At 41.3% G+C, this 17,761-nt stretch overlaps 1 protein-coding gene across 1 annotated transcript; it reads left to right on the plus strand.

The window, feature by feature from the left end:
• Positions 14,341 to 15,288, plus strand: LOC102182659 (olfactory receptor 2A5-like). Its single transcript, XM_013962860.2, has one exon. The coding sequence runs from the start codon at positions 14,341 to 14,343 to the stop codon at positions 15,286 to 15,288; it is 948 nt and encodes a 315-aa protein (XP_013818314.2).

Genomic DNA, 17,761 nt, shown 5'->3' on the forward strand with positions numbered 1-17,761 from the left:
TCCATATGAAAATTTCTCCCACCTCCCTTCCCATCCCACCCATCAAGGTTGTTATGCATGTCAGGATCAACTTTCCAATTTCTGCCAAATGCCAGTGGGATTATGGCAGCGATTGTGTTGAATCTGTAGACAATTTAGGAAATATTCACATCTTAACAGAGTTTATTATTCTGATACATGAACCTGAGATGTCTTTCCATGTATATAGATCATCTTAATTTCTTTAAACAATGTTTTATAGTTTTCAGAGTATAGTTTTGTACTTCTTTTATTAAATTTATTCCTAAGGATTTCATTATTTTGATTCTATTATAAATAGACTTTGCTTAATTTCATTTTTAAATTGTTTATTCCATCTATTGAAATACATGGTAAGAGCTTATGTGGTTTCTGTGTTTTATTCTATTGATATGGTATATTACATGAACTGATTTTCAAGTGTTAAACTAATCTTGCATTCCTGGGAGATTGGGGACTTTTGCAGTTGTTACTGTCACTGACAAAGAGATGAGGCGGCCCCACACTCAAAAGTAGAGTCTGGGTTGGAAATCCTGGTGGAGCCTTGAGTTACCATGGGTCTCTTACACCCACTCCATGTACTTTCTAGAGAGCACATTCACCTGCTGGATTAGCTTCATGCTGATGAGCTTGCTGGGGCCTCAGCAAACCAGGAAAGGTCTCGGGGAGTGAGCTGACTGAGGGGGATTTTTTGGAGACCCTGTGTTGTAGGCTGAAAAATGGCTCCTCAAGGATGTCCTAAGTCCTGGAGCCTGTGAATGTTATCTTATATAGCAAAAGGGAGTTTGTGTGTGTGATTAAATTAATCTTCTGAGATGGGGAGATGATCCTGGGGTTACCAGGTGGGCTCTAAATATAGTTACAAGGGTCTTTATTAGAAGGAAGGCAAGAAGGTCGAAGGGGATGAGGATGATGCGAACATGGAAGCAGAGGTTGGAGTGATGTGGTTGCAACCTAAGGGACACCGAAGTAGCCTCTAAAAACTGGACGATGTAAGGAACAGATTCTCCTCCAGAGCCTCCAGGAAGAACCAAACTTGCAAACACCGTGATTTTAGCTCAAGATTCACTTTGGGTGTCTGACCTCCAGAACTGTAAGAGAATTCATTTGTGTCATTTAAGGCCACCAAGTTTGTGACAGTTTGTTACAGCAGCAACAGGAAACTAATATACTCTACCTCCTGGTTTTCTGGGCAGCACAGGTCTGAGCACTAGCACTCTTCAGCTGTGACCCTATCACAGCTGACTTCCCAGGGCTCTTGTTCCCCTGTCCCTCCTAGTTCTACATCCTGAATCTCAAAACACTGCTGTGTATGCTCCTGATGGTTCCTCTGAGCTTTGCAGGTGAGACGGGAACACAGAAGTAATGCAGTCAGTCCACTAGGATTTAATTCTTGTATCTACTACTTGTGAGCTGTGTTGGTGGGCAAGTCACATCACTTTTCTGAGCCTCAACAGATGTGGGGTTCCTCTTTTCCTGTTATGTGTTCTGGGAGAGACTGGTGCAGTGGAAACAAGCCCTTGACTCAGAACCAGGACAGCTGGATGTGGGATCTTCCATTGCAGTGCACAGATTCTATAGTTGTGGCACGTGGGCTCCAGAGCACATGGACTTTGGTAGTTGAGGTGCGTGATCTTAGTTCCCCAAACAGGGATCAAGCCCATGTCCCCTTCATTGGAAGGTGGATTCTTAACTGCTGGACCACCAGGAAGTCCCAGTTGTTAAACTTGTAACATCACACCGTTTATAGTCCTAACCTGCCAGTTAGTGGCTATAGGACTTCTGTCACACTACTAAATCCCTATGACTCAGTTTCTTCATCTGCAAAATCATGAAGATTACAGCACCTGTCATAGGAATTTTTAAAAATTGAAGTGTAATTGATTTACAATATTATATTAATTTCAGGTGTGCAACAAAGTGGTTCAGTGTTTTTATAGATCATGCTCCAATAAAAGCCATTAGAAGATATTGGCTATAATTTCCTGTGCTATGCAGTATATCCTAGTTGCTTATCTAGTTTATACATAATATGTATCTCTTAATCTCATATCCCTAATCTCCCTTTCCTCTTAACATAGAAAACTGGTTCACTTTCTATAACTGTGAGTCTATCTCTTTTTGCATATGCATTAATGTGTATTACTTTTTAGATTCCACATGTCAGTGTTATCATACAGTATTTGTCTTTGTCTGACATTTCAGTAAGCATAATATTCTCTAGGTCCATCCATGCTGCTCTAAATGGCAGAATTTCGTTCTTTTTTTATGGCTGAAGCTAAATAACATTTTATTGTATATATACATCACTTCTTCTTTATCAGTTCATCTGTACATGAACATTTAGGTTGCTTCCATATCTTAGTTACTATAAGTAATGCTGTTCTGAACATGAGGGTGCATGTATCTTTTAAAATTCATGTTTTTCTGGATATATACCCAGGAGTGCAATAGCTAGACCATATGGCAGTTCTATTTTTAATTTTTAAAGGAACCTCCGTACTACTTTCCACAGTGGCTGCACCAATTTCCATTCCTACCAGCAGTGTGCAAGTGTTCTGTTTCTCCTCTCCTCAACATTTGTTATTTGTAGATTTTTTTATGATATTCTTTCTAACAGGTGATATTTTACTGATATTTTGATTTGCATTTCCCTAATAATTAGTGATGATGAGCATCTTTTCATTTGCTTGTTAGGCATCAATCTGTCTTCTTTATAAAGTTGTCTATTCAGGTCTTCCATTTTTTGATTGGATTTTTTTGATATTGAGTTATATGAGCTGTTTATATATTTTGTATATTAACTCATATGGATGTTTTGAATATTAAATGGATTATTGTAAGCAAAACACGTAAGAGGCAATGCTTATAAGGTTTGCTCTTATTATTAGTATCACCATCATTGCTATTATTTTGTTGTTGACATTACTGGAGAATTCCATGGACAGAGGAGGCTTGCAGGCTATAGTCCATGGGGTCACAAAGAGTCGGACATGACTGAGTGACTAATGCTTTCAGGAGATTTTCTGGTGGCTCAGTGGTAGAGAACCTGCCTGCCAGTGCAGAAGACCTAGGTTTGGTCCTTGGGTCAGAAGGATCTGCTGGAGAAGAAAATAGCAACTCACTCCAGCACTCTTGCCTGGGAAATCCCATGGACAGAAGGAGCCTGGCGGGCTATAGTATACATGGTCACAAAAGAACCGGACACAACTTAGAGACCAAACAGTAGCAATCCTATTATCTTCTCTGACCTACGTGTACTTTCATTGGCTCACACAAGATTTAGTCTTGGGGGATATAAATACCCAGGAATCAAGATGCTGAGGGCATGCATGATAAGATACCTGCAACTGACTAATTAGTACTACACAGATGGACAGCTCTTCCTTCAAATTTCTAGAGAACAAAGCAGGGAAGGAGCATAGAGTCAATGGAATGGGTCCATGGCTGGGAGGCAGGACTTTTAGGTTCTAATCCCCTACACACTACCTCATACAGACCAGTGACTTTCCTTCTCTGAGCTTCAATTTTCATGGCTGTAGAAGAGAGTAGGAAATTGGACATGTTGACCTTGAAGGCCTCTTGTGACTTAGAGAGCAGTGAAGTGACCAAAACCAGCATCAGTGACTCCCTCAGGACTTAGCCCATGACAAGTGCTCAGTGAGTTTCTGTCTCCATCATTGTCATCATCTGTAAAACAGGGACCATTACACCTCCCTCCCAGGTGTGTTGGGAGGACCTGATGAGAAAATATACATGAAAGTGCTTTGTGTGCAAGGCTGTCCCAAAGGACTGCTAAGATGCTCTTGATCATTATACCATCAGCAACTGCTACCATTTCCCTCAGCTCCCTCCCCAGACATAAACCCAGAAACTTTCTAGGACACCAGTCTTAGAAAAGGAGAGCTAATTCCCATGGAACCCCTCCCAGAAGCATTCTTAGCCTGGGGCTAATTACAGAGTCCCTGGATATTAGGACTGCCACAGCCCTAGCTTTTCCCTTCTTGCAGCCCACCCTCTTCTCCTTGAGGCCTGCAGGGCCACCTGGCTCAAAATTCAACATCCAGAGTCCAGTCTTGCACCTCATACCAACCACTCCCATCCCCCGGCCCAGCCCCACTGGTGGTCACAACCAGCTCCAGGACAGCAGGGAGGATTTCAGTTAGAGTTCAGGTACAGCCATTAGTTTAGACACAAGCACTGAAGCCTGTGATACTGTGGACACAGCCCTAGCCCAAGAGGTTCGTAACAGGGCTCTGTTGCTGGCTCTCCCACTATCTAGCTGCGTGGTCTTTGCCAAATCCCTCATTTCTTCCAGATTGTATCACTCACCTGGAGTATGGAGAGTAGATGGATAGTAGCACCAAGCTTGACAGTCTTTTAAGTAATTCTGTCATTTAAAGAGTCAGAATGGCATGAGTTTCATCTTATCTTTGATCCTAGATTGCTTCTGACTTCAGGCAAGTCACTGCACCTCCCTGGGCCTCAATTCCTTTATCTATCCAATGGACAAATGGGTCCTGCATGGGCTATCTCTTCAGAGCTGAAGTGAGGGTCAGTGACATGGGGAAAGAGGAGTCAGGGCCTGGCTCAGGGAAGAGTTGGTTATCATTGCCATTCTGGTTCTGAAGAAAAGGATTAACAAGGCAAGTTTTCATCTGTCCAGAGTTCTATGCCCAACACCCTCTCTTCCCTGAATCTCTAGGCCCATCAGGCTGGAGGACATATGTGTGTGTGTGTGTGTGGGGTGCGCGGTAAGGAAGTTGGGGTACAGGAGGAGATGCCCACAGGGCAGTCCTCTGAGACTGTAGTTGAGTCTGAGGAAGAGCTGACAGTTGCAGGGAGCCTTGGGATCAGAGGCCCCCTGCCTCCGCCTCATGAAGAACCAGAAGAACCTGGATGGAATGCTCAGGTATTTCTGACTTCAGGGACAGTTCAGGGGCACACAGCGGATCAGAGATGCCATGAAGGAGGGAATGTGTCCTCTCCCTGTAAGGTGTGATTCCAGGAAGAAGGAATGGGAAGGGGGATCAGGAAGTAGACACAGGGAGGGGATTAACTTTCATGAAGTGGTTATTCTGCGCTGAGCATCGGGCTCACGTGAGCCATCACTGGAGCTGCATCATCACCTGTGAGAGAAGAAAAGAGTCCTCTGCATTTTAGAGAAATGGAAACTGAATCTTGCCTCAGAAGACAGAGCCAAGTGGGGTAGCAGTGGCCTCCATGTGCTTCTGGGCTCCTCCTGTTATCAGCCTTTCTGATCTTGTTTGGAAAGTTCCTTACCCTTTCTGACACTGTTTTCTCAACTGTCAAATCCTTGCCTCCCAAGGCCTGTGCAAAGTAGGCTCTGAGTGCGCTTGGCCTTCATCCCTAAAGGTGGGGGGGGCCAGTGGGGCCTGGGAGCTCCCTGAGTGCAGAGCTGGTCTTCCACGTGCTCTGCATAAGAAGGCCTCGACCATGGTCGGCCCTGCTGAGGGCTGTGAGGAGGCTGGCGAGGGTCCAGTGGACAGTGGCAGGGCCAGGCAAGAGGACTGCACTGAGAGGGTCTGAGCTGCTGGGCTGGGCTCCTCCTGGACGAGGGTTGCTCATTGCCGGCTCCCCCAACCCCTGCCAAGAGCAGAGTGGGTAGCCTCCAGCACTAGGTCACCCTGAGACGTCTGGCTTCTTAGGACTCAGGACTGGAAGCAGCGGCGTGCTGGTAAACACCTAGCAATCCACCCTGGGAGGGGAGGGAGGAGTTCGGAGTTGTATTGTTTTCTGGTTTCTGTGTTGGGTAGATATACCCATCGTGGCCAGATGTCAAGCAAACAAGATGTCACTGAACTCAGAGGCAGGGAGGGATTATGGAGCTCTCCATTATTAGAGCATTTCCATTATCAAAATCCCGTGGTGCAGACAACTTCTAAAACACATGAAACAGATGTTTGCATTTTGTAGTAGAATGATCAGGATGTGAAGAATTTTGAGCTTTTGTTTCTACCCTTTTTGTTTGCTTGTTTGTTTCATTTTATAAACTGATTTTTCATTTCTTTTTTCACTCCTAACTATTAAGATTTAATTGACATATAACTATGTGTAACTTTAAGGAGTACAATGAGTGAATGGATACACTTACATATTGTGAAACAGTTACCACAATAAGGTTAATTTAAGCATTCCTTCACTTCACCATTACATGTGGTTGCTATTTGGGTGTAAAACTTTACTCTTATAGCAACTTTCCAGTGTACAATAGAATATTGTTAACTGGAACCACTATGCTGCTGGTTAGATCCACAGGGCTTACTATCTTTGTGCCCTTTGAGCAACCCCTCTCCATTTCCTAACCCCCGCCCCCCCACCTGCCCCCAGCTCCTGGCACCCATACTCTACTCTGTTTCTATAAATTTTCTGTTTTTAGATTCTACATGTAAGTGAGATCATACAGTGTTTGTCTTTCTATGCCTGACTTAGTTCAGTTAGCATAGTGCTTTCAAGGTCCATTGATTTTTAACATACTTGACTTAATTATAGTTTATATACTCAACTTTAGTAATGATCTCATTTAACACCATCCCACAGCATTTCTGAAAAGTCAGTGCATGACTCTGATGACCTGTGGCTGACTGAGAGGGACCTCTGAGCCCAAACTTATCTTCCTGAAGCGATGGGGAACCGAGGCACAGACAGAGGCAGGATGGGAACTCAGTCATGGGCGGCATAGGCAAGACTTGTGCAGGAATTTCACCATGTTGTCTCATTGACTTCTCTCAGCAACTCCAGAAAGCTGGGTTATTAAGATATTATTCCTGTCATTTTCCAGAGGTGAAAATGGAGGCAGAATAACAGCAAGTTTAAGAGAACGAGTACTAGAACATGACAGATCCTGATTCAGATTCTCTCTGTGCCCTTAGAAGACATGAGTCCCTGGGCAGCTTCTTGTCTCCACTGGCCCTCGACTTCCTTGGATGTAACATGAAGCGGATGCTGCTTTCCAGATACCTTTTGCCAGGACCTGGTTCAAGATCTGCATAAGGTGTGTGCTCCATGGTGGACTCATAAGTATCGTCATGTCCAAGCTGTTCTGCAGAATGGAGGAAGGTTTTGATTTGCCCCAGGTGGTTCAATAAGATTCCTTATTTGACTCATTCGTGGTCTAATTGACAAGTTGGACATGCGGTTTAGAAGGTAAGAGGGAAATCGGCATGAGACCTTCAGTTCTTGTCATCTGTACAAGGTGACCAGGTATAACAGCCTCTCCCCTGAGCCAGTCATATCCTTCAGAAGGCTGGAAAAGGAAATAGACAGGTCACTATGCCTCCCCAACCAGGGTGTGGTTTTCTCTTGCTCTGTCCACATGGACCTCTTCCTTGTGGGGTTCTTGTTGACAACAGTGAGAGAATTCCATCTTCGCATCCCCACCAGAGACAAGGATGGTAGTAGCAGGTGGCAGAAGGATGGCCCTCCCCTTGCTCTCTCAGAAAAACCTGGTAAGGAGGCAGGACCATAAAGCCTCAGTAGCTTGGCCCATTGGGAGGAGCCTGGATTGGCTGAGGCTCCCTCTCTCTGCACCTGAGAATCTGACAGCCAAGGCCTTCAGGAGCCAGGGCTGGCCAGGTCAAGTGCAAGGAGCTGAGCAATGGAGAGAAGGCAGGGGATTCAGCCTTCCATCTCTCAGAAGCATAGTGCTTTCCTGGAGACTGGGTTGCCCGGAATCCTGGCTCACTGGACTCAGCTGCCCTGGGCACTTCCTGTTCAGTCTCTTTCCCTTAAGAACAAGTGACAGTCTCTCTGTGACCTGTGAATGCCTGAGGGGTGAGGTGGTCCCTGTGCTTGGGGCTAGGGGTGGGATCCAGGCATCTGTGGGGGCTGGAGGTCAGCGGTAGCCAGGTCATCCAGCCACTGGATCCTCTCTGTGCTTCTGCCCCAACATCCCTCCAGGCACCTCCCACATTCCTCACTCTTCTTTCTTCCCCACCTCACATCCCATCCTTTCTTCCTAGACCTCCTTCTTTCTTCCATTTGTTCATGTAGTAAGTATGTATGGATGGTTGTTCTGTTCCAAACCACGTTCTAGGAGCTAGAAACAGAAAATAATAACAGAATAATTTCCTGAGCTTCAGGTCTCCAAGTTCAGCTAAGAGACATTATGAAAGGACAATGATGGTTATGCTGGGAGAAGCCCTCAACAATGACATCAGGACCACAATGATTAGTTCCCACTCCCCTGTCCCCTAGAGATCTGAGCTGTTGTGGATTAAGACCCAATCTCCTGCATTGTAGGCAGATTCTTTGCCATCTGAGCCACCAGGGAAGCCTATATCTATTATATATATATATATATAACTATATATATATAATTTTATGTAATTCTATGTGGTATATATGATTATACCAAGATATATAATTTATCTTTTTTTTTCTCTATGGCTAGATCTGAGCTGTTGTGAATTAAGACCCGATTTCCTGCATTGTAGGCAGATTCTTTGCCATCTGAGCCACCAGGGAAGCCTATATATATATAGAGATATATAATTATATATCTCTCTATATATAATTTTATGTAATTCTATGTGGTATATATGATTATACCAAGATATATAATTTATCATTTTTTTTCTCTATGGCTAGTGCTTTTTGCATCCTGTTTAAGAAATTTCTGCCTATTACAAAGTGACATAGATATGTTTTTGTGTTTGATTCTAAAAATTTATTGTTCTGTCTTTACCATTTAAAGCTACAGTATATCTGGAATTAGCTTTTGTGTACCATGTGAGGCAGGATTTAATAAATTTTTGTTGCCTGTGTGAGTATCCACAGGATCCATCAGAATATGTTGAAAAGACCATGCTTTCCCCATTGCATTGTAGAACCAGCTTTGTCATGAATCAGATGGCTCTATATTCACAGGTCTGTGATGGACTCTATTTCGTTCCATAAATATTATCTCCAGTTTATTTTTGTGCCAATGTCATGCTAGCTTAGTTATTGCAGATTTACAGTAAGTGTTGAAAGTTGCTCAGTCACGTCTGACTCTTTGCAACCCCATGGACTATACAGTCCATGGAATTCTCTAGGCCAGAATACTGGAGTGGGTAGCCTTTCCCATCGCCAGGGGAATCTTTCCAATCCAGGGATCAAACCCAGGTCTCCTGCATTGCAGGTGAATTCTTTACCAGTTGAGCCACAGGGAAGCCCAAGAATACTGGAGTGGGTAGCCTATCCCTTCTCCAGGGGAATCTTCCCAACCCAGGAATCAAACTGGGGTCTCCTGCATTGCAAGCAGATTCTTTACCAACTGAGCTATCAGGGAAGCCCTATAGTAAGTGTTAATATCTGGTAAGTCCTTCAGGTTTTGTTTTATCCTTCAAGATTCTTTAGAATTTCCATATGAATATTACAACCAACATGTCAGTTTTCTGTGGAAAAAAATTGTCGAGGTTTAGATGGGAACTGAATCAATAAATCATGGTCCTACATACCCCTCATGCACGAACATGGCATATTCCTCCATTTACTTGGCTCTACCTTTATTTCTCTAAATAATGTTTTTCTACACATATTTTATTAAAGTTATTAATACATGTTTGTTTTTTTAAAATGCTCTTATAAGTAATTTTCTAGCTCCTGGTATAGAGAAAGATGTTGGATTTTTGTATACTTATTAATTCCAATTTCTCTTTGGGTTTGTAAAAATTTTCTGCCTTACAATTAGGTGTTCTGCAAATAATGATCGTTCTTCTTTCCAATCCTTTGGTTTTTTGCTTATTTCTCTTGATTTATCTCACTACCTAGGACCACTAATAGAATAGTCAAAATAAATAGTAATAGTGAACATTTTTGTTTCACTTTAGTACTAGAGAGTAAGTTATCAGTGTTTCATCAGGTAGTATGATAGTTGCTGCAGGCTGCTGCTTCTTTACTGGAGATAATATTTATTATTAAGGAATTTCTTACATTAAGAAAGTTCTCTTCTATTTCTACTTAGCTAAAAAGTTTATTTATAATCTTTATTGATGGTTGACTTTTTTTTTACCAGATGCTTTTTCTATATCTAAGTTAATCACCTAATTTTCCTACTTTACTTCCTGTAATCAGATGAATTACATTGTTTGCTAAATAAACCTTGAATTCTTATAATAAACCCAATCTGATTATGATATATAATCCGTTTTAATATATTGCTAAATTAAATTTGCTAATATGTTGTAAAGGAATCTCGCAGCAGTCCCCATGAGATTTATTTATGCTTTTTCCTTCTTATATGTTTTATTTTTCGTATTGCGTTTATACTGCTGCTGCTGCTAAGTCGCTTCAGTCATGTCCAACTCTGTGCCAACTAGTCTTATGAGTTGGTTAATATTCACGTTTTTTTTTAATGCTTTGAAAGAATTTGTTATGATTACTATTATTCCTCTCTTAAATGTTAGAAAAATTCACCGGTAAATCTATCTTGAGTCTAGAGTTTTCTTTCTAGGAAAGTTTAAAATTATAGATTCACCTTTTTGGAAAGATAGTGGATTCTTCTGATTTTTTTCTTCTGAAGTTTTCAGAAGAACTTCTGAGTTCTTGTTTGTCAGCTTTGGTAATTTGTGTTTTCATTTGTCCATTTTGTTTCATTATCAAATTTATTGTTATAAAATTGTTTGTAATTTTAAAAATTAGCTTTAAAATGACAGTAGAATGTATAGTGATGTTCCCCTCTTCATCCCTAATGATGGTGATTTGTGTTTTATATAATTTTCTTTATTAGTCTTGCTAATAATTTACAAATAATTTCAAAAAGTGAACTTCAGGCTCCGTCAGTTTTTATTTATTGTAGTTTTGTTTGCTATTTCCTTGTTTTATGCTCTTATCTTTATTATTTCCTTCTTTCAACTATCTTTTGGTTTTGATTTAGGACTTCTTTTCTAGTTTCTTGAGATGAAGGTTTAGTTGTTTAATTTTTAGCCTTTTAAGCATATTCTAACATATGCATTTAAGACTATAGACTTTCTCCTAAGCTCTGATAATGTTATTTACATCATTATTTATTTTAACATATACTAATTTCCATTTTGCTTTTTTCTATCCCATAAATTATTTAGAAGTATATGCTATAATAATTTTGAACGAATCTGGTACTTATCTGTTATATTTACTTTGACTTCTAGCTTATCTCATGGTTAAGAGTATACTCTGAATGATTCTCACCCTTTGGATTTTTTTGAATTTACACTTATGATGTAGCACACAGTCAATTTCTATAAATGTTTCATGAAGCTACAAAGTTTCTTTTGGTTAATGTTTTCAGGACAATTTTTCTTCCTGGAGTGTCTTCACCTTATATTAAGGTGTATTTCAAAAAGAAATACAACTTTATTGAGATATAATTGATGTAACATTGTTAAGTTGAGCAACATGTTATTTAGACATATTTACATGTTGCAGAATGAGCAAATACTATTTCTGGCGGATAACATGTAGGTTTTAAAAACTCCATTTGAAAATAACCTTTGATGAAAATATTTAGTCCTTTTGCATTTAAAGTGATTAACTACATACTAAATTCCACTATTTTCTATTGACTTACCTATTTTATATTTGATCTTTTTCCTCACTCAAAAGAGCGTTATTCTGGATTGATGAATATTTTATTAGTTCATTTTCTCCTATTTTAGGTTGTTGGCTATATATTATTTATTCTTTTATTGATTTTTCCTAGATATGTTAACATAAATCTTTGACTTATAACAGTCTAACGCAAGTGGTTCATTTTACCACTTTTCCAATTATGCTAAATATTTAGAACACTAACTCTACTTACCCCTTCTATTTCTTGTTCTTTTGTTCTTTGCCATATCTTGTCTTTGATTTGTTTTAAATCCCACAAAATTTTATTATTGATTTGCATTCATTATTAACACATATTTATCCTTTCCCTGAGGGACTCTTCATTTCTTTTTGCATTCTTGTTTCGGACACTTTCTTTCTGTGTGAAGAAGTCCCTTTTAAATGAGCTCATATTTTGTTTGTCTGAAAAAGTTTTTATGTAACATCAAAAATTATTTTTAAAAACTTTTTTTTGGAAATGACTTAACCATCGAAGAAGCTGAAAGCTACAAAGAAATCCTGTATGTTCCTAATACTTGGATTTATTGATTTTTAGCAGTTATTATTTTAATTTTCAGAACTTTCTGAGAATAATTTACAACTATCATGTTCCTTTACCCTCTAATTCTTCAGAGAATAGTTCCCAACATGTAAGAGAATAGAATATCCTATTCTCTTACATGCATCTGTGCTAAGTTGCTTCAGTTGTATCTGACTTAGTGCGACCCTTTGGGCCATAGCCTGCCAGACTCCTCTGTCCATAGGATTCTCCAGGCAAGAATGCTGGAGTGGGTTGCCATGCCCTCCTCCAGGAGATCTTCCCAACCCAGGAACTGAACCCTGTCTATTACGCCTCCTGCATCTACCACTAGTGCCACCTGGGAAGCCCATTCTCTTATATAGTAGTTATCAAACACAGGGAGTTTAACACTGATGCGCTTATCTAAACTAATCTAATTCATATTCCAGTTTTATATTTGTAGCATTCCCCCTGGCAGGTCTACTTTTGCATTAGTTGTTATTTTTCTAATTGCCTTGTGTCTATTATACATTCTTAGCCTTCTTTGTCTTTCAGGATAGTTATTTTTTAAAGATCAGAAGCTAATTACTTTATAGAATATTCCTCAGTGTAGGTTTCTATGATGTTTTCTCATGATTAGATTCTAATCATGTTTTCTCATGATTAGATTTTGTTTTTTTTTGGCTGAGCTCCTTATTGGTGACATTAATTTTAATCACTCAGTTAAGATGTTGTCCAGTTTTTCCTTGATAGCTACCACTTTTTACTTTTGTAATTAATAATTGCTTTATGGATAGATGTCTTGTAACTGTGTAAATTCTATTCCTTATCAAATTCACCCCCCATAGATTTAGCATCTGCATCAGTTAGGATCCTGGCAGAAGACAGGACACAACAGTAATGTGAACAGGGAAAATTTAATACATAGAATTTTAACTGGTAAAATGTAGATAACTGCTGAAAGGGATAAAAGAGAAGCCTCTGAGAGCCAGAAGTAGGAATATATATATATATATATATATAAATTTATATATAAAGGAGCTTCTACCTTGTAGCTTAAGAAGAATACACAGGGGCTAAGGATTTAGAAGATACTTCCCTCCTTCCTCCTGCTCTTCTATCTTCCTCCACCAGAGAAAAAAAGACTGAGCTCAAACTTTTTCAAAGAGGGTATGACTGCCACAAGAATACAGTCTGTTACTGGGAGTAGGGATGGAGCCACAGGCCAGAGTGCTCCTAGAAGTAGCCACCGGGTGGGGAGAGTGTGTGTAGCCTGAGTAGGGAACATGACTGGTCCACACCAGCCAGCTGGCTCTCCACCTGAATAACTAAGGAAGGAGAACTGAAGTCCCAAACTAAGTGCCTTCCTGCTGCCATGATCTCATTGTCCTGGTATCTCCCTCTCTTGGAAATGCCTCCCATTGTCATCTTCTAAAGAGACAAGTTTACAGGGTAAGGAGAAGCTTGTAGCACATCCAGACAAATGATCTCTAAGGCAGAGGGGAAGGCCATTTCTGCAGGGTTGGGGGCTGGAGTGGAGAGCTGTAAACTGATTGTTGCTAGACATTTGAGTGACCAGTTTGTCCACTGAGGGGTGGGGAGTAAGACTGGGGAGATTGCAAATGGGCATTTACTACTAAGTAGGGTTTTAAGGCATTGTGTTAATATGAGATGCTTCATATATATCACCCCAACTCTTCCTAAAAACCCTGAGAGATGAGTGTTATTCAGTTCAGTTCAGTTCAGTTGCTCAGTTGTGTCCGACTCTTTGCGACCCCGTGGACTGCAGCACGCCATGCCTCCCTGTCCATCACCAGCTCCTAGAGTGCTATTAGCCACGTTTGATGCAAAGAGCTGACTCATTTGAAAAGACCCTGATGCTAGGAAAGATTGAGGGCAGGAGGAGAAGGGGACGACAGGATGAGATGGTTGGATGGCATCATCAACTCAATGGACATGAGTTTGGGTAAACTCTGGGAGCTGGTGATGGACAGGGAGGCCTGATATGCTGCACTTCATGGGATCACAAAGAGTCAGACATGACTGAGCGACTGAACTGAACTGAACTGAATAGATGAAGAGCCTAAGGCTCAGAGTGGTTAAGTAACTGCGAGGCACTAGATGAGCACTGGGCTCAAAATTAAAATCCTAGAGCTTCTGCCTCCAGATCTTACTAAGCTATCATATTTTAGGGGATATTTAAATGCATATCATTCTCCTATAGGCCCACCATGTGGATGCCTCCAGGGCAGAACCAAAGCTGGGTTTCTGAATTTATCCTGCTTGGCTTCTCCAGTGACCCCACGACCAACAGGACCCTCTTCGGTGCCTTCCTTCTTCTTTTCCTGAGCTCAGTCCTTGGCAATGGGCTCATCATCACCCTGATATGCCTGGACACGCATCTCCACACTCCCATGTACTTCTTCCTCTGTATCCTCTCCCTGCTGGATACAGGCTGTGTCACCACCACTGTGCCCCAGATGCTGGTTCATCTTCTTTCTCGATCTCAGACCATCTCCTTTGCTGGTTGTTGGCTGCAGATGTACATGTTTGGTGCACTGGCCCTGACTGAGGGTTTTTTCCTTGTCGTCATGGCCTTTGACCGGTACGTGGCCATCTGCTATCCACTGCGTTATACTGTCATCCTCAGCTGGGGCCTGTGCACACGACTGTCAGCTGGGACCTGGGCCTGTGGTTTCTTTTCCTCTCTGATCCACACTTTTTTCACCATGAGGCTGCCATACTGTGGGCCCAACATGGTCAACCACTACTTCTGTGAAGGCCCTTCAGTACGAAATTTGGCTTGCATGGATACTCATGTCATTGAAATGGTGGATTCAGTCATCAGTGTCTTGATGGTTGTTGCCCCACTCTTGCTCATTGTGGCCTCCTACATCCGTATTGCCCAGACCATTTTCAAGATTAAGTCCATGCAGGCCCGCTGCAAGGCTTTCTCCACCTGTGCTTCCCACCTGACTGTGATCACGTTCTTCTATGCTCCAGCCACCTACATCTACATGAAGCCCAATTCAAGGTATTCCCCTGAGCAAGACAAGCACGTATCACTCTTTTATAATGTCTTCTCTGCCCTCCTCAACCCTGTGGTCTACAGTCTGAGGAACAAGGACATCAAGGTGGCTTTTCTCAAAGTGATGGGGAAGGGCAGAGTGATCTGCTGAATTAGGAGACAGGCAGAATCTAAGGTAGAATGCCCAATGTTGAGAAAAGGTGGAGTATCTATAATGTATGAAACCAACATTATACATGTGAACCAGTGTAGTATTTGGTCAGTTGAACAAAGGTGGGAAATGAAACTAACGTAGCTATCTTGATCAGCTTGCTACATTATGGTGCAATGAGAAATAGCTCCCTAGTCTTAGTGGCTTACAACAGTGAAAGTTCATTTATTGTTCAATTTCCATGTCAGTTGTAAGTAGACTGTGATCTTCTGCCATTTGATTCTTGGATCCAGCCTGAAGGAGGAGGTCTTATCTGGAAATGCCAGTCTTATGAATGAGAAAAAGGAATAATGGCTGAAATATTAATACATGATTTGTATTAATATTCTCAAATATTTGTTAGTGTTTTAATTCATGTTTCCCTTAAAATTTTTTTGAATTAGAGGATAATTATTTTACAATATTGTGATGGTTTCTGCCATACATCAGCATGAATTGGTTATAGGTATACATATGTCCCCTCCCACTTGAACCTGCCTCCCACCTTCCTCCCTAATGTTTTAATACGTTTTTTTGAAGAATCTGATAGAATAATCAGACAAACAATAGAATAATATGTTATACAACAGGTTACTGCAAAGAATATACAGCATAGAACCATGTGAGTAAAATATGTATGCATAGGAGAAAAAAACTTATGGCAATATCCTATATAAAATTATATTTTGTCATTGTTCAGTCACTAAGTCATGTTTGACTCTTTGCGACCCCATGAATTGCAGCACCCCAGGCTTCACTGTCCTTCACTGTCTCCTGGAGTTTGATAAAACTCATGTCTGTTGAGTTGCTGATGCCATCTAACCATCTTATCCTGTTCTGTCTTCCTGCCCCCAATCTTTCCCAACATCAGGGTCTTTTCCAGTGAGCTGGCTCTTTTCATGAGGTGGCCAAACTTCAGCTTTAACATCAGTCCTTCCAGTGAATATTCAGGGTTGATTTCCTTTAGGGCTGACTGGTTTGGTCTCCTTGCTGCTCAAGGGACTCTCAAGTCTTCACCAGCACCACATTGTGAAAGCATCTTTCAGTTCAGTTCAGTTCAGCTCATTTCAGTCGCTCAGTCGTGTCAACTCTTTGTGACCCCATGAATCGCAGTATGACAGGCCTCCCTGTTCATCACCAACTCCCGGAATTCACTCAAACTCATGTCCATCAAGTTGGTGATGGCATCCAACCATCTCATCCTCTGTCATCCCCTTCTCCTCCTGCCGCCAATCCCTCCTAGCATCAGAGTCTTTTCCAATGAGTCAACTCTTCGTGTCTTTCAGTTCAGTTCAGTTGCTCAGTTGTGTCCGACTCTTTGCGACCTCGTGAATCACAGCACGCCAGGCCTCCCTGTCCATCACCAACTCCCAGAGTTCACTCAGACTCACGTCCATCGAGTCAGTGATGCCATCCAGCCATCTCATCCTCTGTCTTCCCCTTCTCCTCATGCCCCCAATCCCTCCCAGCATCAGAGTCTTTTCCAATGAGTCAGCTCTTCGCATGAGGTAGCCAAAGTACTGGAGTTTCAGCTTCAGCATTATTCCCTCCAAAGAAATCCCAGGACTGATCTCCTTCAGAATGGACTGGTTGGATCTCTTTGCAATCCAGGGGACTCTCAAGAGTCTTCTCCAACACCACAGTTCAAAAGCATCAATTCATCGGCACTCAGCTTTCTTCACAGTCCAACTCTCACATTTATACATGACCACTGGAAAAACCATAGTCTTGCCTAGATGGACCTTTGTTGGCAAAGTAATCTCTGCTTTTGAATATGCTATCTAGGTTGGTCATAACTTTCCTTCCAAGGAGTAAGCATCTTTTAATTTCATGGCTGCAGTCACCATCTGCAGTGATTTTGGAGCTCAAATAAATAAAGTCTGACACTGTTTCCACTGTTTCCCCATCTATTTCCATCTTTAGGGGTAGGTAAAATTATACTTTTTATGTTACAAAATTTTTAGAAATTAAGATGCCTCAATATTTAAATGGAGGTATAAAAATTGGTCTTTAGTTATTTAATTTCATTCTCTAATATGTTTACACTGAGTCTGTTCAAGTGTGAATGGGCTTCCCTTGTAGCGCAGCTGGTAAAGAATCCACCTGCAGTTCTTCAATTCCACATTCTTCAATGTGGGAGACCTGGGTTAAATCCCTGGTTTGGGAAGATCCCCTGGAGAAGGGAAAGACTACCACTCCAGTATTCTGACCTGGAGAATTCCATGGATTTTATAATCCATGGGGTCACAAAGAGTCGGACATGACTGAGTGACTTTCACTTTCACTTTCGTTCAAGTGTGAATGGATGTATGGTGATGATTACCAAGGAAAAAATAGAGATAGGGAACATTTCTCCCAACTTCCAAACAGGAAGGCACAAGAGAAGGTATTATTTTCTTTTTGAATTGAAGTATAGTTGATTTCGGCTTCCCTG

Source organism: Capra hircus, chromosome 3 (genome assembly GCF_001704415.2).
Source record: "Capra hircus breed San Clemente chromosome 3, ASM170441v1, whole genome shotgun sequence".
Taxonomy (NCBI): Eukaryota; Metazoa; Chordata; class Mammalia; order Artiodactyla; family Bovidae; genus Capra; species Capra hircus.

Excerpts from the sequence above, each read along its gene's own strand:
- LOC102182659 (XM_013962860.2), top strand. The coding sequence starts at position 14,341 with ATGTGGATGCCTCCAGGGCAGAACCAAAGCTGGGTTTCTGAATTTATC.